General features: G+C 46.2%; 1 protein-coding gene across 4 annotated transcripts in view; it reads left to right on the top strand.

The window, feature by feature from the left end:
• Positions 1-25,225, top strand: part of ITSN1 (intersectin 1) — a 3,188,156-nt gene that overhangs the window by 288,380 nt on the left and 2,874,551 nt on the right. For all 4 annotated transcript variants that reach the window (XM_069636218.1, XM_069636217.1, XM_069636220.1 and 1 more), the window contains exons 4-5: positions 18,273-18,365; positions 24,364-24,427. In XM_069636218.1, coding sequence (XP_069492319.1) covers positions 18,273-18,365; positions 24,364-24,427 — 157 coding nt within the window. The remainder of the gene's footprint in view (positions 1-18,272; positions 18,366-24,363; positions 24,428-25,225) is intronic.

Raw genomic sequence — 25,225 nt, 5'->3', positions numbered from 1 at the left:
CTGAGCAGGACGATTAGGCGCGGCCAGTTCGGCGCGGGCCGATTCGCCGCGACCGATTCGGCGCAGGAGACAATTGGGCGCACCCAATTTGGCGCGCCCAGTTCGGCGCTGCGACATTTGGGCGCGGGGATGTTTTGGCGCGGGGTGTGGGAATTGTCATTGTTTTGCGTCGTTCAGTATTTTTTATTGTGAATTGGCCAAAAAAAATAATACCGCATATGATATGATAGTTTATTTATATAGCGCCATGAAACACATTGTGTATAGGCGCTATATAAATAAACTATCATATCAAATGCTTTATTATTATTTTTTTTCTTAGACTGTTCAATCATGGGAGTTAAATATGTAACTTTTGCTGCCCCAGGCACAAGGCCAGTTTGGTCTTGTGGTTAAGTTCCAAGCCTCACAATCTTGCAGGCCATGGTTCGTGGCTGGGCTAAAGCTTTTAATTTGATTGTATTTGCAAAATATCACATTATTTTTATTTAAAAGGGGAAATTAAAGAAAGTTTCAGTTTATCCACAAACCATGGCCTGCAAGACTCTGGGGTAGAGAACTTATCGCAAGTCCACTACCTCCAGCGAATCCCTGTAATCCCTGGCATGGGGAGAGAGGTGGTAGTGGGCAGGTGGTTCGTGGCATCTTGTAGGGGTGGAGGGGAGAGGTGGTATCTGACAGGGGGTTACAGGTGGTAGTGGGCAGGTGGTGGGAGGGGGGAGGTGGTAGCTGGCAGGGGGTTAGAGGTGGTATCTGGCAGGTGGTGGGAGGAGGGAGGTGGTAGTGGGCAGGGGGTGGAGGAGAGAGGTGGTAGCTGACAGGGGGTTATAGGTGGTAGCTGGCAGGTGGTGGGAGGTGGTAGCTGGCAGGTGGTGGGAGGTGGTAGGTGATAGTGGGCAGGGGGTGGAGGAGAGAGGTGGTAGCTGGCAGGTGGTGGGAGGTGGTAGTGGGCAGGTGGTGGGAGGAGGGGGGTGGTAGTGGGCAGGTGGTGGGAGGAGGGGGGTGGTAGTGGGCAGAGGGTTCTTTTTTATTGTGAATTGCCCAAATGCTTTATTATTTCTTTTTATTAGACTGTTCAATCATGGGGGTTAAATATGTAACTTTTGCAGCCCCAGGAAGAAGGCCAGTTTGGTCTTGTGGATAAGTTCCAAGCCTCACAATCTTGCCGGCCATGGTTCGTGGCTGGGCTAAAGCTTTTAATTTTATTCTATTTGCAAAATATCACATTATTTTTTTTTTCAAATAGAATAACATTAAAAGCTTTATCCCAGCCACGAACCATGGCCTGCAAGATTGTGAGGCTTGGAACTTAACCACAAGACCGAACTGGCCTTGTGCCTGAGGCAGCAAAAGTTGCATATTTAACTCGCATAATTGAACAGTCAAATAAAAAAAAAATACTAATAAAGCATTTGGGAAAATCACAATAAAAAATACTACACTTCACGCCAGTCACTTGACCCCAAATTATTTTCAAATGCAACAAGTTGTCAGGCACAGTTCCTGTCAACGTGCTGCATTTGAAAATAATTATGCTTTTAAATTTGGCGTGAGGGAGTTTAGATGTGGCTGCAATGTCAGCCACGTCCAAACGTCCCTCGCGCCAAATCGGGGGCGCCAGAAAGGCTCCCGCGCCGAAATGGGCGCGGCGAACTGGCCGCTGCGAACAACTGGCCGCGCCGTACCGGCCCGCGGCAAAACGGCAGCGCCAAAAGGGGGTGTACCCCTCCTCGGCTGGCGCCTCCCTCCGGAACAGCACCCGCCCCCCTCCTCAAATTTGATCATCTTAAGTTCCGGAAACTTCTCAAGACCTTCCTTTTCTGCTCTTCATTCCTTCTCACCCTCCTGTGCTAAACTCTCCATCTGCCACTGGATTGGGGCCTTTTCTCTTCAGGGTCCTACAAGGGCCTGACCACCCCCCACCATTTCCCTTCACCAGCATCCACTGCCAGCACTTGCCCTTGGGCTCCCTTTCCCGGGCTATCCAAACTTAGTCCTCGTGTCCACTGCACTCCTTCCCTGCTCCCACTCTTTCACCTGGCACTTGCAGCCTTAACCCAACCAGCACTTAACCACCCCCCACCCTTGGGGGGGGGGGCACTTTTCACTTCTCCCTGTACCCCCTCCCTCCTTCCCCCCTGGCCCCCTTGCACTTCCACCTCGTTCATGCACTTGCACGGTAGGTTTGTCACAGACCAATATAACCGTTTCTATGTTGTATTCTTATGATTTCCCATGTCCTGCCCCTCCTGCCTCCCTTTTTGTCTTGTGGTGCCTGGAAACACCAGTGTATAGGCTCCATACAGCTGTCCAATAAATGTACATGGCAGTCTTGAATGACCTTAAATTGATTGTTTCAAATGGTCTGTATTAATATCAGCGTCACAGACCTGGTTCTGGACTAGTTGACCTTCCTCTCTGACCGACCCTCCCGGGTTCAACAGGGCCCTTTTTTCTCCTCCATCTCACTCTCCACCTACGGTATCCCTCAGGACTCTATCCTCTCGCCTTAGCTTTTCAACATCTACCTGGCCCCTCTAGCCCATTTGATCGCCACATTCTCTCCTAACATCCAGTGTTATGTGGATGACACGCAGCTCTCCTTCAAGGATCCCTCCTCTGCCTCTCTCATTCCCGCCTGCCTGTCTGCTATTCAGGCATGGTGCACTGCTAATGACCTCTGCCTTAATGCCAGTAAAACGGAGATCCTTCTCATTGGGACTCCTTCTCCATCCTCCTCTCCCACACTCTGGGTGCCTCTCTGGGCCGCCTCCCCTCACCCTCCTGTGAGTCAAAGAACCTTGCTGTCATCTTTGAATCCTCTTTCTTCTCCCATCACAGACCTTGCCAAGAAGGCCCACTTTCAGCTGCACCTCCTCAGAGGCTTTCTCCCTTTCCACACCTTCCCCCAGAAATTCATGTCTCCAGTGCTCTGGTCCTCTACAGGCTGGACTACTGCCACAGCCTCTTCCTCAAGCTGCCTTTGTGCCCTTCAAATAATGCAGAATAGGACTGCAAGACTTATCGTTGGTCTCAAGCTCGGGACCACATTGCTCCATCCTTAAAATCTCTCCACTGACTCCCGGTTGCTGCGAGGATCAAATTCAAGACCCTCTGCATCATACACAAGAATTTCTGGGTCCTGGGACCCCGCTACATCAAACTTTCTCTCCTTAAATAACTTCTTACTAGAGCCCTTCGGTCTTCTAGCTCGAACTCTCTGCAAATCGGATGCTTTTCCAAGCAGAGTTGGGTGGGGGGAGGGGTTCTTAGACCTCTCTCCTCCACAGGTGCCTCCCTCTGGAATGGCCTCACTGCCCCTCTGACTTCCTCCAGAAGCTTCTCATGACCTTCCTTTTCTCTTCCTCGCCTGCGAATGTCCCCGCCTGCCTCATGGCTGGCTGCCTGGTTCCCTCAGATTCGTACAGGGCACCAAGCCCTCCTCTTCCAGTCTACCCCTGCACTTGGTCTCCCAGACATCTCGCCCCTCATCCCACCCTACTTGCACTTGCCCTTCCCATGCCCCCCCTGCCCCCCTGCACTAGCTTGACTAGGCTTGCTTCTCTTCAGCACCTCCAGCCCCGTATTTAGCATGTGGAACTTCCTACCCCTGCACTCTCTGCATTCCTATGGCTCTGTCCACCTGGCCTTCCCTGGCACTCGCTTATAACACAGGCACCACCCCCCCCTGCACTCGTTGTTACTGCACTTGCACAATCCAAATGTCACAAAGCCTAGTGGGACTTTTTTTGTCATGTTTCCTCCCCCCCCCCCTTGTCTTGTTGAGCCATGAAACATTGTGTATAGGCGCATTATAAATAACCAATTAATATCCAAAAATGCTGTTTCTTGATTATGTATTAATTCAGTGGATCATTGAATAAAGCACTTTTGACTTCACATTGTACTATTTGTGGACCCAAGTTGAAGAAAAGAGGGGCCGTCCGTCTTCATCGGTTCATTACCTGTGAACTGACGATGAAAAATCTAACACTGTAACGCGTAATAGGAAGAATATACCTAGTTACACAGAATATATTTTTAAAGAACCACAGTAATTATGTATTTAATATTTCAGTACCTGTACGTGTGGGTACTGTTTTCTTTTTTTCCTTTTTCTTTTTTTTATTATAGAAGACATCCCTCATAGTTGACAAATTAATGGCATCTTTTCTATGCTCCTTATTAGTACTTGGTTTATTCCAATGCACAAAATTGCTTGTAGTGAATATCCAAAATGAGTGAGAAATGTAATTGTGCATGTTTACAATTAATGAAGTCTGGACAACTAATAGGATATCCTAAAGTAGAGTACATGTACTTTGCTAATTAACATGCTTACCCCTCTTTGAAACACTTGGTCCTGTTCACAAGCGGTCCTGCATTCCAACAATTTGTTGTCCTTGTGACTGCTGCCATTTCTCGCTTAACACTAGACCGAAAAAGGAAAATGGCCATCATTTGTTGCGCCATATGTAAAGCAAAGATTTCTCTCCCAGCGTTCCTGACGTTGTTTGACAGAAGCTGGGCTATCTTTAAAAGTAAAGTAAAATCAATATGTTTGAGAAAAGCATGTTTTTCAATTAATGTCCATATTGAAGTGTCTTCATAAATTGACAAGCTATACAATTGCTGCATAGGTGGTGGCATATACTTTCCGGGAGACCTCACAATGATATAATAGAAGAATGTTCTTGTATCATTCTCTGTGATGAATGAACCAATGTCAGTTTGTCAAGAGATTTCTTAAGAATGCCTGATTGCTTAACTAGGCTGATTGGTACTAACGCAGACCAATCGATCCATTGCTCTAGAAATCAGTAGGATTGTCCAATCCTTATTACAGGTCTGTTTCAATGACCTTAAAATCCCCCCCAAAAATGTGGGTACCTTCTCTCTAATAGTCCAATAACGTATGGGGCACCATAGGGTTCAGCACTGTCGCCTATACCATTTAATATTTAAACCTAAAGTTTAATGGGGATCATACACCAACATGGCTTTACTTTCTTCAACCACGCCGATGGATATTCTAATAGATCTTGATCAGATGGAGAACTCTTTTTGTATGTCAACAAATGTTTACTAGCAATCATGGAATGGATGAAGACACATTTTATTGAAGATGAGCATAATCTGTCTTGTCAGGATTAATCCGATTCCCACTCCTCAAACGCTCTTTCTTGCTGGAAAGTTTTCCTCAAGTGCCCACGACCTAAACAAGAGATGGAACCTGGGTGTCATTCTGAGGGTTCCCTTAGCCTTAATAACCAAATTGGCACATTCACCAAATCCTCTTTCTTGATCATTTCTTTCCTTCCCTCAACTGTCATGAACTCCTTAGTGATTTCTCGATTAGACTTAAACCGTATATACCTGGGTCTACGAGCACTTCAACGTCTCCAAAGAATTCAGAAAGCGGCAGCTAGAATCTTGATTTTTCAACTTCAATAACCCCACACTTCCCTGGCCCTGAGAACCTTACACTGGCTGCTGATGGAGGTGTATTTTTAAAAGTATGTGTATCGTTTTCAAAAATTCTTTGCTCGTCCAATTCTACCCCTTTTTCTAATACTTTTAAACCCTCTACCTCCACTACACCTCTTAAATTGGACCAAATGACTAATTGTCCCTTAATATAAAATGAAAAGCAGAGGTGGTCATCCATTCTCAGTCCAGGGACTAAAGATCTGAAACGCCTGATAAACTTCCTCTTTAATGAGAACTACTGCCATGACCCAACCTGTGATCCTCTCTGCATTCTCAGTGTTGGTGCCAAGATGCTTTTAGGTGGGAGATGCACTTCACTGAAACTCCAAAGCATAACGTGATTTACTTTGCTGTTATAGATGTTGCAACCAATATTAGTGACTTACCTTGCTTTCACATGATTCTGAAGCCATAAGTAATGGAATGTATTTGGTTTTATTTTCGGACTAGATGCTTATGGTATATTCAGGATTGCAAACACACTGAACATTAATGTTCACACATCTTAACACGATGTTAAGTTACGACGTCGTATACCCACAAATCACCTAATAGTTTGAGAACATTTAAGTCTGACGCCGTTGCACGCCTTCACGGATGCTGTTCACCTCTGCCTGCTATTGTAACTGCATGAATACTGAGGAGTTCTTAAATGATTTTGCTTGTCTATTATTAATATAGGAATTCACTCGTAGCTGCACATATTTACGAGGTTGAAAAGAATATTGTCCTTACGGGTTTTCTTTGCCTGCATTTCTTGAGTTTGAGCCACATGTTGGTGCACATTAAACAAGAGAAGATCAGACGGTGAATAGATTTAATGTTCTTGCATTTTTGCTTTCTTTGGATTTTTACCATTGATCTACATCACTAATGAGATTTTGATATCTCATGACCCGTGAATGTACATCCATTTTTTTCGAGATAGGCCTTCATTGGCAGAGTTTTGCTCTGCTTGTGGACAGGTACCATTTTTATTTATTTATTTTTTAACCTGGGATGGCTTTTGTTGCATATATTCGTCTAATATACAATGTGCCTATCCGCATACCTGAAAACACTGTTCTTTGTGGAGCCTGCCCTGATAATGGACCTTCATTCCGAAATGCATTGGCCATACATTCTGCCACTCAAGCACCCATAAAGGAGCACTGTGAATAAAGAATGTCCTCTAGGCGTCATTATACATCATTGATTATATGTGTTGTATTTATTGCTAGGGTGTTACCAACACTGGAAGTGATCCCCTGGTTTTAAATGCATGTTTCCTGAACAGTGAAATTCAGTCTTTTGGTGTACACTGAATATAGTGCAAAAACCCACTGCACTAAATGGTAAAGCTAGGTGGTGCCTGCTGCATCTTTTTATTGGTCATCTTGTTTTTATTGGTCATCTTGTTTGTCTACATTTCTTTCAATATATGAATTGCTTTTCTTTTTTTTTTTTACTTGGATGTTTTAGCATTTTGGAAAACCCGTTCACAGGAATAAGGAACAATTGGTCGTCAACTTTCTTTGAACACTTTCTCTCCACCCCCCAACCCACAACTGAGTTAAATGTATTGACCATTACATGATATGAGTAAATGACACAAAATACAGCCTAAACTCAACAGCGGCACCCATGATTCTCCCTCTAAGCATTTCTCTAATGTGGACCAGTTCGTTAACTCCGTCACTAGGGGTGAGTAGAGGGACGAAGAGTAGGTTTGACACTGCCTGGAGTCATTTCATATTAAGTGGGTGTTTTTATATGCTGAAATGGGGCAGTCGCTAACCATCGTTGACAATTCTTCGTACGTGAATGTCCCACAGTTGGATCAACCAGTCATTTTTGGAGGGTAGGGAGGCACATTTCCATTTTTGAGCCAGGGCCACTCCAAACCCCCCCCCCCCCCCCTCAGCATAGCTTCAATAAATTTTGGTAGCCTGGACTCGTTACTTTCTTTGTCTGTGATGCCCAAGAGGAGTTGGAGAGGCTCCAGCTCGCTGATATTCCCACCGCGTGCCTGATCCAACTGAGGACTTCAGACCAGTAAATCTTTACCTTTTGGCCAGGACCACCATATGTGAAACCAATAACCAGAGTGGCCAAAGGTTCTGGGACAGCGAGTGGAGGACCCTGGGAACATTTTCGAAAGCCTTAAGACATATGCCAGCAGTGCAGTATTTTGAAAATGTTACATTGCCAAGGTGTAGAGGTTGCCGGAGAACATTTGCTTGTAGATTTTGCCCCAGTACTCTTGAGATTTCTTGCCCTGACTGCCCCGCCCAGAATTGCTTGAAATTCTGTCTCCCCTCCAAGTCGGACAAAATGAATACCTAGTATATTTTAGCTAGAATTCCCTTTCTTGAGGTAGCTTTGCTAAAAAGTCTCTCAAAGTGGGTGATGGGTCTATAGAACTTGGATTGCCATCTTCGGTCGGATAGGTTACCCTTGAGACGCAGGTACTTGAAAATGCTCAGTGAATCCGCCCCCAATGTCTCGGACAGAGAGGTGAATTCAATAAATTGGCTATCCGAGAATAGTTGGCCTGCTCTCTAGACCACTGTTGGACCATTTTTGGGAGTCGCAGAAGCCCTTCCCACCAACGTCCAGTGGGGACCCCCACACCGAAGGAGAAGGCCAGGAGGAGAGTAGGTTATTGCTAATAACCTTTTTGCCATATAGCCCACAAAACTGCTAGTGTTGGGTGCTTCCTAACATAGTATTTTTATTTGTTTTTATATAGCACACAGCAGCCCTGAGGCATCGTGGCACTCTTACAATAAGCATGGCTGGTTGCAGAAGAGTGCTTGGTTACAGTTGTTGGGATAAACAGACTTTGTTACATACAAGCATGACTTTTAGTATTGAGGACAAAATGATAACTGGGTTACATGAGTGACAGACATACTGTGTGGAGGTCCCGAGAAGATCCGCTAGTAGTGACGTGGGTGTATTAGTTAAATAGTGTGGTTTTGGGGCCTTTGTGGAAAGCTGTGAGAGGTCTCGGCTGAGAGTCCATTGGGCAGGGCGTTACATAGTTTTGGAGCGAACTTGTGGAAGCTGATCCCTCCTGCATTGGCCCTTTTGATGGGGATGGGGTGCGCTAAAGGTTAGTGTAGTGGGTTCTTTAAGGGCGTGAAGAGCAGTCCCTGATGGAGTCAGATGGGTAAGGAGGGGCAGAGAGGCTTAACCACTTGTGTGTTAAGGTGAGTTTTTTTAATGTGATTCTCTCTTTTACCGGTAGCCAGTGGGCTGCCCGTCTCGCCTGTGTGATGTGGTCTCTTTTTGGGATATTGAGTGCTGCTCTGAGAGCGGTATTCTTGATTATTTGGCCCCTATTTAGGCTTTTGCTGATGTGCCTGCAAGGAGAGCATTGCAGTAGTCTAGTTTAGCTCAAATCGAGCTTTTTTATATTGTGTGGATAGCCTTTAGAATTCGTCCTTAGTAGAGTTGGTAGGGTTGGTCTGCCAAGTAGCAAGGGCAACACGTCTGCTAGTGCGGAGGGATAATAGTTCATCCGTGAACCAGGAGTTAGAATGCATTGATTGATTTTATTTTTTTAGATTTAAAAAAAGTCTTCAATGGGGGCTATGGTGTCAATGGCTTTGAGGGTGTGGGAGTAGATGTTAGCGAGAGCGTTGGGGTCTCTGCCGAATGGAGGTTTAAGCTCTGGAAAATCCAGGAAAGGGAGAATGTTGTCTTTAGTTCATTTTTCGAGCTCCTGACATAGGCTCGAGGGGCATAGGAGAGGACTTTACTGGTAGGTTCGGTAGGGATGGAGAATTGTATGCAATTATGGTCCGTCCATGGGTACGCTGAATTGGCTGGTATAGTGAAGGAGAAGTTAAGGTCAGCAACCCAGTCAAGGGTGCAGCCTTTGCAATGGGTAGGGTGAGTAACTTTTTGTGTGAACCCAAGGTCTTGAAGTTCCTTGGCTAGGGCAGATGCTGCCTTGTCCTTCGGGTTAGTGAGACCTAGGTTAAAGTCACAGAGTAGGATGGTTTTAGTGGAGGTTTTTAGGTTATTGCCTAGGACATGGAGGAATGCCCTTGGAAGTCGGGGCTGAGCCAGGGGGCCTGTATACGACGTGTATGTTTTATTGTACAGTTAGGGGAGAGGGACAACTTTGCTGAGAGGAGGTCAGCGTTACCTTCCCAGGTGTGATTACACATCCTGATGGAGAGTTTGTCCCTGGATATCAGAGCCACACCTCCACCTTTGAGGAGCTGTCTGTCCTGTCGTAGGATGGAGTATCCCTGAGGCAGAGTGAAAGAGATGGCAGGGATGGATGCCTCATGGGGCCATGGTTCTGTGATGGCAAGTATGTCAAGGTGTAGGGCATTAATGAGGTCATTGATCTCGAGGGCGTGAGCAGGGAGAGAACGGGCGTTGATGAGGGTGCATTTGAGGGGATGGGGGAGGGTTTTTTTGGGTAGGAAGTGTGTATGCTGGTGGGGCGCAGGTGGGAGTAGATGTGCTAGGGGGTGTGTGTGTGTGTGTCTGTCTGTCCCCCCTGATGAGGTGGTGTGAGCCTGCCTTGGACGAGTGTGGGTGTGGTGTAATGAGGTGGGTGTGCACGAGCCAAGTTTGAGGTGGGTGTGTTGTGTGGGGAGTACTTTTGAGTGGGCAGGTGTGTGGTCCGTGGTGGTGTGGAGAGATGCATTGGTGAGTGTGTGGTGTGCAATACAAAGCGTGCTGACTGAGCACATCAAGCAACCAATATTTTTAAAAGCATAGTGGGTGGCAATACAAAGCGTGGTAAGGGATGGCCTTAGTAGGGGACCACAGTAGGTCTGACATTCTTTGGGTGGGTGGTTAGGTCCTCAATTTAAGTTCAGTATGTGTCTAGGCCATCTCTAAAGTGTTCCAACATGACTCAAGTTGGGTGGCTTTGTAATGCAGCCAAGAATTGGGGAAGATCAAAGCCTCCATAGTCTCGGCAGGGTTAGTCATTTTAATTTTAGGCCACTTCCCCTTCCATATACATTTATCAGTCCAGGTACAGCAGCTGAGGTAGTACATTCATCTTCCGTGACATCCTCCCACATCAAGAGTTGGGGGGGGGGGGGGGCTTCAGGTAGGTCACACTTGATCTTTTCCAAAAGCATCGTAAAGTTGTGCTCCGCTAGCATTCAGATCCCAGGAAATTTTAATTCTTAATTATGCGGGTGCTATGTTCTAGAATCTCAACCACCCCGCAGATCCCCCCCGAACCCCCCCGAACCCCCACCCGGCCCCCATGGTACTCCAATGGCCCTTATCCAGGACTTGAAAATGTTTATTTTCAGGCTTGAGAACCGACCAAACTGGTTTATTTGGGCGAGCAGTTCGGGTAGGGAGTTCTCCACATCCGTCAGGTAACTCCGGATGTCGTCCGCAAACAAGGAGAGCTTAAAGTCTAGGATGCCACAACGGATACCTGCAATATTTTGGTTGTTCCTTATTGCAATGGCCAGGGGGTCCATTGTGAGGGCGTATGTCAAGGGGGAAACGGGCCAGCCCTGCCTTGTACCTCTAGTCTGGTGGAAGGGGGTAGATGTAATTCCATTGACAGCCACCCTGGCTACCGGGTCATTGTAAAGCACTGAGATCCAATGCTGAAAGTTACTACCAAACCCCATCTTTTGGAGGACCTTCCCCATATAGCTCTGTTCTACCCGGTCAAAGGTCTTCTTGGAATATCGAAACCAAGTAACCATTCATCCCCTTCTTTTGTGCCTCATAGACTAAGTTAATAGATTTTCTTATGTTGTCTGATAAACCCAGCTTGGTCCCTGTGAATCAGCAACGACATTCATTATATGGTGGAGTTTATTGGCTAGGACCTTTGCCATGATCCTTGCGTCCGTGTTTAGCAGCGAAATATGGCTATTGGATTGGCATCGGGAAGGGTCTTTAACTTCCTTCGGGATCAAGACTATGAGGACTGAAAGCTTTGATCTCAGGAGGGAGCCCGATTTTAGAGCATTTTGAACAGTTTGGTCAAGAAAGGGGTCAGAGTGGAGCAGAATGTTTTGAAAAATCTAACTGTGAAGCCCTCTTCACCCGGCGCTGGCGCTGTGCCCCCCTTCATTTTACTGATGTATCCAGGACCACCTCCTCTGTGATTGGGGCTTCCAACACGCTCCCTTGTCTGAGGACAACCTCGTGATGGGGAGGCCGCTAAGGAATTGGTCGATGTGGGAACCTTCTTCAGTAACCTGACATGTAGAGGGTATCATAGTACTGGTTACATTTGTCAGCTATTTGGGCATCATTTAGGAGTTTGTCCCCACTACCTAGTTGTATCGCAGCAACCCTTCTAAAGTGTCTTTGTTCCCTTGGCTTCCAAGCCAGGATTTGGTCGGCTTGCTCCCCCTTCTCCATGTATTTGTTTGAGAAATGCCAGTTTTCGCTCAGTTTGGTGGATCAGTAGGGTCTTCAATTCTGCTTTGTATTACTGGAGTTTCTCCAGGAAGCATTTGGGACCTCAGTCCCCCTCAACCCCCTGGCTGCAGTTGATCTATCTTGCCCCACAGTGACAACTGCTGCATCGCTATTTCTCTTTTTTTTTTGGCTCCCGTTCCCATCAGGACTCCTTGAATCGTTGCTTTAAATGCCTCCCACACTCCAGGGGTCACCACCTCGCCATTGTTGTTGAAGTGAAAAAAACTCATTGATTCCAGCAGTGACTGGGCCATCTCCTTGTCTTTTAACAAGAGGTTGTTGCAGGACCATTTAGTGTTATGTTTTGCTGGGAACCAATCACCCATTCTGACTCTGACCATATCTTGGGCCGACCACTGGCTGGACTCCGTGACTCAAACTGTTTTCTAGAGGTCTTGCAATGAGGAGGTAGTCTATCCTTGAGAATGTGTCATGCACTTTAGAGTAGTAGGTGTATGGAGGGGGGGTCACGGCCCTTCACCGGAGTGTCCACCACACCCAGGTGTGTATTGGTTTGTTGGAAGCGGAGGGCCTTTTTATACTGCGTACTGGTGGACGCCTGTGTGTTCGCCCTTTTCCTATCGGTGTCTGGGTCAAGGACCATGTTAAAGTCGTCCCCTATAATCAAGGACTCTTTCACGAACGCTTGGATTTTGCCCTTCGTAGAGTCCCAGGACTGATCTTGCCTGTCGTTTGTACAGTATACTGAGACAAGGGTAATCATGTTGCCTGTCACCTCCCCCTTGACCATTACGAATTGACCGTAGGGGTCCTTGGATTTGGCCTGCGGGCAATATTATACTTGCCTAATACCACTATTGCAATCTCCTTTCTTTTGGACTGGACTGGTTGGATACATAGACCCCCACTATAGTTTTGGCTCTAAGGGTTGGCTCCTTCCCTCTCTGCCAGTGTCTCCTGCAGGAACATGTCTAGTATTGAACGGTGAAATTCGTGGCCCTGTGACACCGCAATATTACCACCGAGCCCCCTTCAGAAAGTCCCCCTCATATGGTCAACTCGGCACTCAAATTCTATGAGCTTATGGAGCAACATCCCGTCCCCCCATATTTAGCACCAGATTTCTCCATGGTATGGTATGTTATCAGTATTTCTAACGTGGACTGTCGCCCAAGGGCATCAGGGCGCGAGAATAGGACAGGGACAAACTAATGATTAACGGCAGTCTAAAACACTTTTTGAAAAGACGGAACTGAAGTTGATTCTCAATGCGTCTAAGGGCAACGTGCAATTAATTCCATAATTTAGCTGCTGCGACAGAGAAACCCGGCCACCTAACCTTAAAGTGAAACTTTGGAACCGTCACCAGGAGAGCATTACTGGAGCAAAGGATGCGGCCCGGGACATAGGGTAAGAATCTTTCACATAGGTAGTCGGCTCCCTGCCCATAGACTGGTGTGTGTACCAGACAGAGGGCTTTAAAATCAATAAACTTAGTCACAGGGAGCCAATGAAGAGCGCATAGTACTGGCGTAATATGGGAACTGTAGGGGGTTAGATGGAGCCACCCTTGCCGCAAGATTCTGAAGGAGCTGCAGCCTACGAACCAGCCCTATAGGCTGAGCCAGAAACAAGAAATTACAACAATCAGTACGAATAAGTACTGCTGAAACTACGTCCGGCGGATGCAGATGAACAGGGAGAAAAGGTAAGATCCCTCGAAGTACCCGTAGAAGAAAATGGCCAGTTTTGCAAACGGCACTAACTTGAGCCGACATGGACAGGGAAGCAGACCGATATACTCCAAGATAATTTTTACCAAGGAAACAGGGATGGGAACACCCAAAGCAGTGGGCCATAGAGAGGCAGACCAAAGAGCAGTGTCAGTCGGAGACCCCACCCCCAGGACCTCCGTCTTGTCCCCATTGAGCATCAGGCAGTTTTTGCCCATCCGCTTCCCCACGGCCACCAGGCAGTCGCAAAGCCATCCCGACACCTCAGAATGGTCCAAATCTTAACAGACTAAAATCTGGTGTAGTCCGCATAGGAATAGCACCGGAGACCATGGGAGTGGATTGGGCCCATCAGTGGCTGAACTTAGATGTTAAACATCGGGACACGGCTCAGCCTTGAGCAACACCACAGAAAAGTGCATGAGAAGAGGAATTAAATGGAGGAAGTGAGGGAGATTGAAATTTACCAGTAAGAAAAGAGGAGAACCAGGCCAGGTCAGGGCCAGAGAGGCCGGCAGACTCCATGCGGGACAACAGGGTGGCGTTGTCTACAGTATCAAAAGCTGCATAGTTCAAGCAATATCACGGCTCCCACTCCACCCTGTTCAACCAACATGGTAAGGTCGTCAACTACAGACACCAGGACACTCTCTCCCTGACCTGGCCGAAAACCCGACTGAAAAGGATTAAAGAATTTAGAAGACTCAAGAAATGAAGATGGAAGTGGAGAAACAAGATTCTAATACTTTCATTAGAAACGGAAGTGAGAGAGGACAATATTTAGCCAAAGTAGCAGCATCAAGTGAGGGCTTTTTAAAAAGCAGGATAAACAGTAGCCTGTTGAAGTGCTTTAGGAATAAGGCCGTGCTGGCAGGAGTTAACTGCTGTTGTAAACCAAGGAAGGTTGTCAGGTCAAATATTCTTAAGAACAGTGTGGGAAATGGTATCCGATGGAGAAGTCGACTTCAGTCTACTAACTGCTCCAGAGACCTCTTCAGAGCAAAAACAGGGAAGTGTGACCATACCCGAGAGCTAGCTAATGATTCAGGCACTGCTATAGGTCCTGTATTGGAGGCGGTTGTAATAAGATTGTGGATGTCCACAATTTTAGTCTCAAATAACTGAGAGAATCACAGAGGCCTTGAGTAGATTTTACACCAGGTTCAAAGCGGCTAGCCGAAGAAAAAGGGATTTAATGACTGAGAATAGATCTTTGGACTGATTAAGTGCGGATTCAACCTTATGGGTAAAAGAAGCCTGTTTTGCAGGCCCAATTGCTGTGTGCTATTGACTGGTGAGGTGTTGAAACACCACCCTCTCCCCGGGGGTATAAGTCATACGCCATTTATGCTCCGCCTGTCTGACCTTCAGACGGGCAAGTTTCAGTGCCTCAGCAAACCAAGGTAATACCAAAGTGTAAACTCTCCCCCTCAGGATTGTGGGGGTGGATGCCGGGGTTCAGTTTCTTGAATTTGCATAGCCCTTTGACCCGGTGCCTGTCTATGGTGCCCTTGCTCTTTGAGGGGCCCTCCGGGACAGCCTCTCCGAGCACCTCATGCGTCACTTTGATGTCCTTAGTGACCAGGTTATACTTCTACCCCTCGAACTCAAAGGCGAGTGAAAAGGGGAAACCCCATCTGTATGGCACCCCATTTGTTGTTGTGAGCCATTTAGTCAGGGGGGTGGTGAAGTGCAGTCTCTCCTGCGAGATAGGGTGAAGGATGACGGGTACTGGTATGTCACAATCTGAGAGCTTCCCCAGGCCACCGGGCTCTTTTTCTCGCCATGGCCAGTATTTGTTTTTTCGGAATAATAGTGGAATTTAGCCAACACTGACCTTGGTCCTCAGGCACCCCCTCATGCTCTGTGCGCTCTGTCGCTCGTGGGTTTGGTGGTACTGTCATTAAATACTTTCCTGATGACTTTGTTGATGGTTTTGTCGCCTTGTATTTCTCCCTCCCTTTCTGGAAAGCCAAAGAACCTCTGGTTGCATCAACATTCTCAGCTCTTGATCTCGTCCATTTTCATTGGGGTCTGCTCCTCCCTCCTTTCCAGCTCTGATATTCTCACGTCGAGCTAGGGCTCCAGTATGTTGGAGGATTGGTTTGCCACCACGCCCTGGGTTCTGTCGCTCATATTGTCTACCTTCTTGGCAAGCCCATCGAGCCTCTTGCCAATGTCTGATCTGAAGCCCCTTATTTCCTCAAGCAGGGCTGCCATGCACTTCCCCAGGGATTGGGAGTCCTCCATGCTTGGTTATGGCGATGATGCTTTTGGTGCTTGAGATTGCTGAGGTGCTGAATCGTAGTGGAATTTTTGCAGGGCCGAAGACCAATTCATGGGTGGAGGGGCTCCCCAGGGAAGTTTGCGGGGACAGGAGGGCGGCCATGCTGCAGCAACTGGGCGCAACCTCACAAGACGAGGGCCCAGATTCTGGGTGGGTGAAGTAGCTGCAGATTAGGGCTTCTTATAGTGGAAGCGGGATTCAGATTTCCCCCAGGCCGGAGGCACCCAGTGTTCCCTGCGGCAACACTTGGGTTGTTGCACTGGTGAAGGCTCAAAGGTAGGGGTGGGCCCCAAGGGGGCGACGCTCAGCTGGCCACCCCTGGCGTTTTGGATCTCACCCAAGCTGAGTTGTTTCAGGCTAAAGGCTGCGGCAACAAGGTGGATAGTTAGATTTCCCCACGACTCCTCAGGTATGGCCCAGGACTCCTGAATACCCCAGGTGGGGGCGAGAGGTGGACTAAAATTATCTGGGGGACCAGTCCATGTATCTTCTGGTGGGCCTCCTGCCAGGGAGGCTCGCCTCCTCCTGGGAGCCGGTGAGGATAGCAGGGGGGTCTCCTTGGCCTTCTCGTCATTTCTTGCTTCTCTCATCACCTCTCCTTTCTCCTCTCCCTTTCACTTACTCTCTCCCTCTTATCTTCTTTTTCTTCTTCCCTTCTCTTCACCATGGGGGCCTCGGGGAATCCTCTCCCCCACGCCCCAAGGCTGGACCAGTCTGCCACAAGGGTCCTATAAATGGCTCTTCCACCCAGGGGCACAGCAAGGGGGGCTCCTCCTCTACTCCCTGGCAGGGGTCAGAAGTTGCTCCAGCCCCCACTCCTCTGGGTGCCCTCCCTCTGGGGCAGAGGGCCAGCTTACTGTTGCGCACACTGGGGTGGGGGTGGCTTGTGCAGTTGGTGGGGGCTCTTTGAGGGGGGGGGCTCAAAACCCAGAGCAGGCCTGTTCGGGAGAAGCGACGCAGAGTTGTTGGTGCATCTCCACGCCCCCTGGTGGCCAATGATTGCTTTTCTGACTTAAAAATGACTGTTTATTCAAAAAAAAATTTGCACAATGAGTATGTTGTGGTATACGCAAGAAACCTGTTTTTTATAAAAACAAATCAGAATAAACCTGTGTCTGGTTGTTTATAGTTTCCTATAACACTAGTTGCTAATGTTTTGGGTCAAACCTCATTCTGTTTAAAATATGGGTGCCATTGTTTATCCTGGCTGTGCTGAAACAATGGGAACAGAAGAGCAATCACCTTCAATTTATGACCTAGCCCAAAGCTAGATTCTACAGATTGGGAAAGCTGAGAGAACAGTTGGTACTCTTAAATGAGGTTGGGTTTTGAGTGGTGGCTCGTTTTTTTGGTGCAATACTCTAGACCTGGGTGGTCTGATGCCCTTGAGGCTTGCTAAGAGCTTGAGGATCGGTATAATGCTGATAGGCCTCTTGTACTGCATTGCTCACATTTGCAACTCTAGTCGCAGTGTTATGGCCCTTTCCACAAACCTAGTGGCGTAGATTTATTTGGCTTTTTTGTGATCTGCTACAGGTCGCCTTCCAGCGCTGTGCTGTCTTGTACAAAGCAGCATAACCTTGTTAAACAAGCTAACAAAACATGACCGAACAGGATCCATAATAACAAGCTTGTGCAACAAAACCACCTTTGACTCCAGAACGAATGAAGGGTGGGTAGAGGAGTAAACAAAAACCAAAATGAACAAACTCCCTTGAAAGCATCACGTTCTATTTGGTTGTAAAATTTGAAGCTGGGAAAGAGGAATTGAAAATAAAATCACAAAGTGTGTATGTAGCACGTACAGTTTAATGTTAACAGTAAAGTAAACTCTAAATAAAACTAGTCCTATTTCCCAAAGGGTAGGAATTATAATTAAAATGATCAAGGGACTCTGCACTCTCACTTCTTTGTTTTGTTGCTGTAAATGTATTAGATTTTCCCACCGTGGTGGTGTAAAAGGTATGATTTTTACGGGTGTTGACTTTCTCCTTGGTGATGAATCGGTACACCTCTCCATAGTAACTATTGCTAGCCCCTAAAAAATATTGCCACTGAAGTGTAAATAACCCTTTCTTTCTCTACAGGAATGTTGATTAAAACTTAATTTACTTTGAATCAATGTCTGAAGGCTGGCTGTCCAAATATTCTATTGTCCATACAATGGGCATAGTGTACACAGCTGTGTGACTAACACCCAGTCATACAACTAAGCAATTCCCAAAGTCGAAAAGATTACTTTAAAACAAAAAGTTGATGTGCATGCTCGTCTCTAGCGTCGTTGGATATGCACACCACATCATCTTGTGCACACATTCATTTTTGCTTTAAAAAGTGACAACTTTGTTCTGCGATATGTAGATTCATCATTTTCTTACATTTGTTAGGGAACTTGGATATCTGGACCATAACAGTGGAAGAAAGAACTAAACATGATCAACAATTCCATAGCCTCAAGCCAATGTCTGGATTTATTACAGGTAAAACACATTCTTTTTCGTTTTGATTTCTAGTAGTCCTGATGGTAACTGACTGGCCAGTAAACAGTTCTTGGCAAGTACTTCCTTGGCTCAACACAAAGTGGGGTATTTTTACTGTCCCTTCAAGCTCCCTGGAATGCAACTACTAACATAGTGCTCTGTCCTATCGGGAGACCCCATTAGCCTGAACTTCAAATGATCAGTATGGGTGGTTTTCAGGGAGTGACCTTTCTGTCATGAGCATTGGATCACGTTTTCATCATTTGTGTTGTGTCCCCAAATACGTGCTAAAACGAATGCATGCTTTGCTAAACATGAACTCATCCCTTTAGTGACTTATGTGGGAAAAAAGCTGTAATAAATCTTCACTTCACCTGTTCATCGCATAAAACGAAACAAAGCAACGTAGTTCAGGAAGAGGCAACTGCTACATTGCTGGTGGAATTTCAAAACCTAATGCTTCTGTCATTACACTCACGCATATATTGTACTGTATTTATTCATCCGTTTAGATTTTCTTTTACCATGGCAGCATGTCGTGAGTTAATTTGCAGCACTTGAAGACCTTATTTGAAAACAAATTATGGATGAAGATCAATATTTTGCTCTGGCTCCTTACAATAGTAGACCAGCCCTAGCCCTTGTTAACGCAGTGGGGAGCTCCTGTTAATGGTTTGTAAGTTAGCAAAGACTTCCATTGTAAAATGTAGGTTTTCAGGGCTTTTTTGGATGCTGGTAGTTGCCCCTCCGTGGGTCCAATTAATTTCATAGGTGTGGTCCAAGAACGTTTATAGTTTTTAAAGGAAGGCAGGAAACTGTAAACAGCTGTAATTTCTCTATCACAGTAGAATGTACACTTAAATGCATTCGTTTTTTGGAGCAATTTCGATGTATGCTACATATTGTGAAAAGATCAGTAACCTCACCTTGTTCTAGTTATGTTTTTTCACGTGATTAGCTTAAACCCCATCTCCCTTTGCAGATTGATGTCATGTTGGTCTCATGTTTCAGATCGAGGCTTCCCAGGTCCAGCCTGCCCAAGGGATTTCCCACTGCGTGTTTGAGGGTGATATTTTTGTCCTTTCCCTTTAGCTAATCATTGGACACTATCTTTGATTGTGTGTACACCAATACATCAGTGCCCGCTACCATTCCTGGTGAATCCAATTGTACAGGGCGTCTGTGGCTTAGGATACTTGTCACTTCCCGTGTAGCTGCACCCGCCATCCACCTTCACTCTCGCAGGTGGTAGGTGTCCTCCTCTGTCTGGCGCAGAATTGGCACCTTTAACAAACCATCATGCAATGTGTGGAAGGGGAAGAAGCCGCGAATAGGCAAAAACACACTATTGTGCTAAGCATTTGGGCAGGGAACTAGGTTGCCCGCATATGAGGTATTTTCAGGCGGCACAACGGAGGATGCTGGCATAGTGGGGTAGGACACATTTATGTGTGGGTGCACATGGCGCAAGCTGTAGCTGAGGAATAAATCTTGAAGCAATCATTGATTTTTAAAAAAACAAAGACGGATCTGCATCACTAGGAAAGAACCCAATCACAAAATGCACACTAGAAGTATGGAATGTAATCAATAAGCATGGTTACTTGGCACTTTAGCCCTTCCCTCTAACACCACTTTTTAGGAACCCAGCTTTACACCCGGGATTGTAATGCAAAAGATTAAGATGGATAGAGGTGCATGCTGTGAAGCTAGGAGACCTATTTGAAGGGCACATTAAATCCTTTGAAAAATGCTGATGTATTTGCATGCGGACAGATCATCAAAGCCTACATATCGAAGAGGAAGTAACAAGATCACTCTTCATCTGGGAAACCCTTCTAAGCATTTGCAATACAAACAAAGGCCTCTTATTTGCCATCTGCAAATTACTGATGAACAGAGGACCAAGGTCTGGTTGGACCGAGGGACAAATTGGTAGGAGACATTGGTAGGAAACTTACCAAGGAAGAATGGGGCGCAGCAATAAAAGAGTTTCAAGAATCACAGAAGCGCCCAGAGGCAGGAACAGCAACATAAGGTAATCTATAGATGACACTTCAACCCACAGAGGTTAAATAGGATGCAACAAAGGTCAGCCCAATGTTGGAGAGAGTGCGGAATGAAGTGGACAACAATTCACATATGGTTGGAATGTCCAGAGCACAGGAACTTCTGGCAGGAGATGCAAATTATGAATTGGTGAAATAGGTATACAATGCCAATGGTCCCAGCCTTGGCTCTTCTGAGCATACCACCACCAGTGGAGTCGCGACTAAAAGGGAGGTTAGGTGCTTTGGTCCAGTTTATTATTGTGTGCTAGATGATGCAAAGTGTTAAAATGGGGGGAAAAGGAGGCTCCATCAGGCATCCAATGATCCTATAATATATGGGAGGTTTTTAGCATGGAAAAACTAACGGTGGTTGTGAATGGCAATGTACATGCCAAAAGACATTCTTCCAGAAAGCGAAGGGACTGAGAAATAGGAAAAGTACCAGTACCCATTAAATCAGGGAAGGATCGGAGCCGGGGGGAAACATTAAAACTTGAGATATAACTAGAATGAGAACTGGGGAAGGAAAATTTTGATTGTACAGTCCAGAGAAATTACGAATGGAAAGTTATTGTAGATGAACTGATAAAGAAGCTATTGAATTGCTTGTGACAACTACTCGATAAGGATTTGGTTGAAAATAAATACAAGAAATTCAGGAAGGGACAGTTTGGGGTTCTTTCTGACCCAATGCTCCTATTCCTACATTTTTTGCAGATGTTTTGTGATTTCAGTTTCAGCAAACGGTTCTGCAGACCTTGATGGGTCTCTTGACTTTGCAAAAGAAGGTGGTTTGTTGACCACACATGGCCTGCCAGTGATTTCTCTGGAATTTACAACTAAGGTTGGAGGTGGGGTGGGAGTTCTTACGGTCCCACACATGGGCAGGGTGTGTGTTGGCTGAGTAAAAAACCCTGCTAAACAGCAGGGACCACAAAAGGGTGACCCTTTGTAAAGGGTGGTGGGCTATTACATGTATAAGAGTTGGCCTGTGCCTGAAAGTGCTAGATGGAGTCCCAGAAGCATAAAGAATATCGAGGCCTCATGTAATATAAGCAAAACCAATTGTAAGGAGCAGGTTCAGATTTTCAAGTTATAGGCTAGTAGATGTGCACAGAAGCCGCTAAAGCTTTTTGGTGCAAGGACAGTGCATGAGACTTGAAGCAATACAAGGAACGGGTGCAGCTACAAGCAACCATGACCCACTGGACAATAAATGTGATCAGGCCAGTAACCTAACCGTGTTAAGGGGGGCGATTGGGAAACCCTTGTTCAGGCTTGGGAGGCCTACCCCAGAGGAATCCAGAGCCAGTCCTACCCCTAAATTGAACTGTCATTAGATGAGTGGGGGGTTGGTGGGGGAGAGCCCAGGTACTGTTTGTTCCCCTCCCTCACACCTCCCCTTCCCAGTATGTTGGTTTGCAGACCCTTCTCTCTGGCCTTGCCTCTTGGTTCGGATACTTGCCAGTGTTTTATTTTCAGTTTCCGAAATCGTGGAAGGAGAACAGAAGCCCAAATGTGAGAACTAACATCAGGGCTCCAACCTCTGGGTTTCTGTGGAGCTGTGGCTGTTATTCCCGTTCGATCACCATGACGCGCATACCAGGGAGACTTACCCACCCATGCCACGCAACAATACATTGGGGTGCTTGCACCTCCAACCAGATCCTCTACACCAGCAGAAAAGAGGGGTCCACAAGGACCATCCTACCCCACTTACCAGGAAGCTTGATGGGAACAGGCCCCAAAAAATGAACTGGGACATTGGATCTCCTACACAACCATCTTCGCTAGGCGGTACCCCCCACTGAAAAAGTTGGCAGGGCTTAACCCACTTTTGATGACTTTCCCTTGCACATACAGGCCCGATTGGGGAAGACTATCTGATTAGCCATGAGGAGTTAAACAATCGAAGCAAATTGAAGGAGATTTAAATGAGGTAACAGAAGCAGTAAGTGTGTGTTTTTCAGTTGATATCAGAGGTGTCAGAAGAGAATGACCAAGAGACCAGCAGTAGGGAGTGGTGACTTGTGGAGGAGTCCTGGAGCAGGTGAGGTATTGGCTCAGGAGTGACAGTGTTTCTGCAGTATGAGTGTTTGTGTGTCGAGTGAGTAGAAAGCTTAGTGTAAGGAGTGAATGCAAGTTGAATGATACAGGCAAAAGGCTGTTTTTGAGTAGCTGGTGGGAGGAGAGGGACTAGCCTGGTGATGAGGGGACTCGTTGGGTAATGTGAGGCTAGCGGCAATTGGGAGGGTAACTGATGTTAGAGGTAGAGTAGCTGGTGGTGGAGTAGCTGTTGGATTGGTGGGCTGATGGGAGTTGGCACCTGAGGACGTTTAGATGGCCTGCCTTTAGGGAACAATCTTCAGGAAAAGAGACAAGAAAATGGGGGTCAACATTCAGTAGCATTAACCAGGGTTTACAGATGACTGGGTTAGGAAGGAGGATTGTGGCAAGACTAAAAGGCTTAGCCCAAGGTCCCTAAAAGAAAAAAAAATGTTTTAGACTTATTTCTGTGCCTTGTGGTGAAATATATATTTTTCTAGGGAGTTGGTATTGTTTGCTTTCTGTATCAAGATTTTTGCGAGTACCAGTCTCTGGCAGTCCACTTATATGCCAAAATTGGGACCACTTAGCTCTCATTCTTGGGCTATGTACAATTCTCCTCATTATTTTCACCCTAAGTTATGAGGGTAATCCAGACGTGGAACCTTTGTTCACTGTTCTTAGAGAGGCAAAGTGCCACCTCACTGAGGAGGCGCAACCAGGCCGAAACACGTGTCTGGGGTTGCGGTTGGTACTCTTGTTCAAAAGACAATTGCCAGGCGTTTCGGTGCTGGACTACCCTTGGGCAAGACAAAGACTTATATGTAGTGGGAATTTCCCTTCTGTGAAAGGTGGTGAGCGAAAGACTCTAGTTGAGACTCTAACCCGGGATATAGGCCGGTAGTAGAGAAACGCCCAGAACCTCCTCCCCTCAACCCACTTGTTTTTGCACCTACACATGTTTAACCTTATCAGGAATACTGAAAGTACATGAATAGGCATTCCTTATTCTGAACAGGCTACACGGCTGGGTTTCTGGTATCCTGTAGCTTAGCAGTATCCTGATGAGTCTTAGGGTCCCCCTCTTTATCACAATTAAATACGTGTTCAGACACTTAAAAAGAAGCCTGCAGTGGCTAAAGGGTCATTTACTAAACAAAAACTAAACTTTAAAAAAACCTATGCACCTTGCCTTTTATTCATTTTTGTATTTATTTTTTACAAATGAGGCAGGCGATTCAGACTTTTGTCAGTCTACTCCATGCTCCCTGCACACCTTGCCTGGTACTACTACCAACATAAAATTTAGTGAGGAAGAATCCTATCTTCTGGTGGATGCCTTGGAGAAGCACTGCCATCTACTGGTGGTTGCACAAGCATAAATTAAAGTCTCAAGTCTCCTTCTTTGGCAGTGCTCTTCCTCACAACCCGCAACCAAGGGCTAAAGTGTGCTTGTTGTCCTGTCTACACTTATGTGGATCACAAGCCAAGTTAAAGTCCACCTCTTTGGCCTCCTTAACTGATGGTAGTTGCTGTGTGGTGAGGGGGATTGACTAGTGCTTCAGCATTTTGACTGTCACCTAGCAGGCCTCTGTAAAAATCCTGGTATCCTGCTGTAGCTCCTGTTCATTATGACTTTGCAAGAGGGGACTGACACAAATAATGCTTGGAACCTAGCGACCTGATCCTGCCGGTACAAAACTGCCGGTGGTCCCTTTGGCAGATTGTCAGCTCTGCAAATGTAAAACAAATCTTAAGCACCCATATTTACTTCATATAGTCATTTATTAAGCTCACTTATTAAAGGGAAATAGACATGTTTGTTTACATTTTTAAATGTCAGAATAATTACATGGACTCTGCATATAGCAACATTTCAGCTCTATTTATTTGTTTTGCAGGCGATCAAGCAAGAAATTTCTTTCTTCAGTCTGGGTTACCTCAGCCAGTGTTGGCACAGATATGGTAAGTTAGGAAAGCTAGTGATGTAATTTATTGTTGCAGTTTCTACCGTATGTTTACTAGAATTGTTGGTTCAGATCATAACACCTGAATGGATGACTGAGTGGGGTCTTTGAGACATTGCACCCAGCAAAGTATTCCTTGGTTCCTACCTAGGCATTGGTGGTATTTCCATGTGTGTGGCATCCTTATCTTTGCCCATTCAGACTCCTCGCCAGTCAGTCACAGGCAATTAAACCAGCTCTGCAAAATTGCAAATGAACATTGAGCTTGCGCTATCAAGGACCATAGATAAATTGCATACAGACCAAAGATCTAACGGTCGTGAGACCCTGGTGCCTTTGGGGAAAGAGCGCCTAACTCTGAATACACTCAGAAATGTCATCACAACATACACGCCAACTAGTCTTGCCTGCAAAATGCCAACAGTCCTATACGTCTGTAAGTCCTCTTTCACAAGCTTCTTTTGTTTTCATTCATGACTAAAACAATTGAAAACATGCAGGTGTGAGAAGTATCAGTTATATGCTTTATCCCGTCTCCTAATGAGACACCCCAGCACATTTCGCTGGACCTCTGGACCTTTCTTCTCTCCTGAATGAGGGGAGCTTCCCCCCCTCATTCTTTCTTCTTTGTTCTGATTTTTGGGAACTCTTTTCCTTGTGTTTTACATTATTCTATGGAGCCTGCTTTCCTCCCTATCTCTTTAAAGGCGTCTGTGTTAACTTGTGCAGCGCACAGCACCCTATGTGCAGTGTTGCAGAGGACCCGTTGGGTTCTCCTTTGAGATTCTTTTGACTA

The sequence above is a fragment of the Ambystoma mexicanum genome, chromosome 7p (assembly GCF_040938575.1).
Source record: "Ambystoma mexicanum isolate Mex_15411 chromosome 7p, UKY_AmexF1_1, whole genome shotgun sequence".
Taxonomy (NCBI): Eukaryota; Metazoa; Chordata; class Amphibia; order Caudata; family Ambystomatidae; genus Ambystoma; species Ambystoma mexicanum.
The sequence above is the reverse complement of the archived record's forward strand: the minus strand, read 5'-3'. Positions and strand labels throughout refer to the sequence as shown.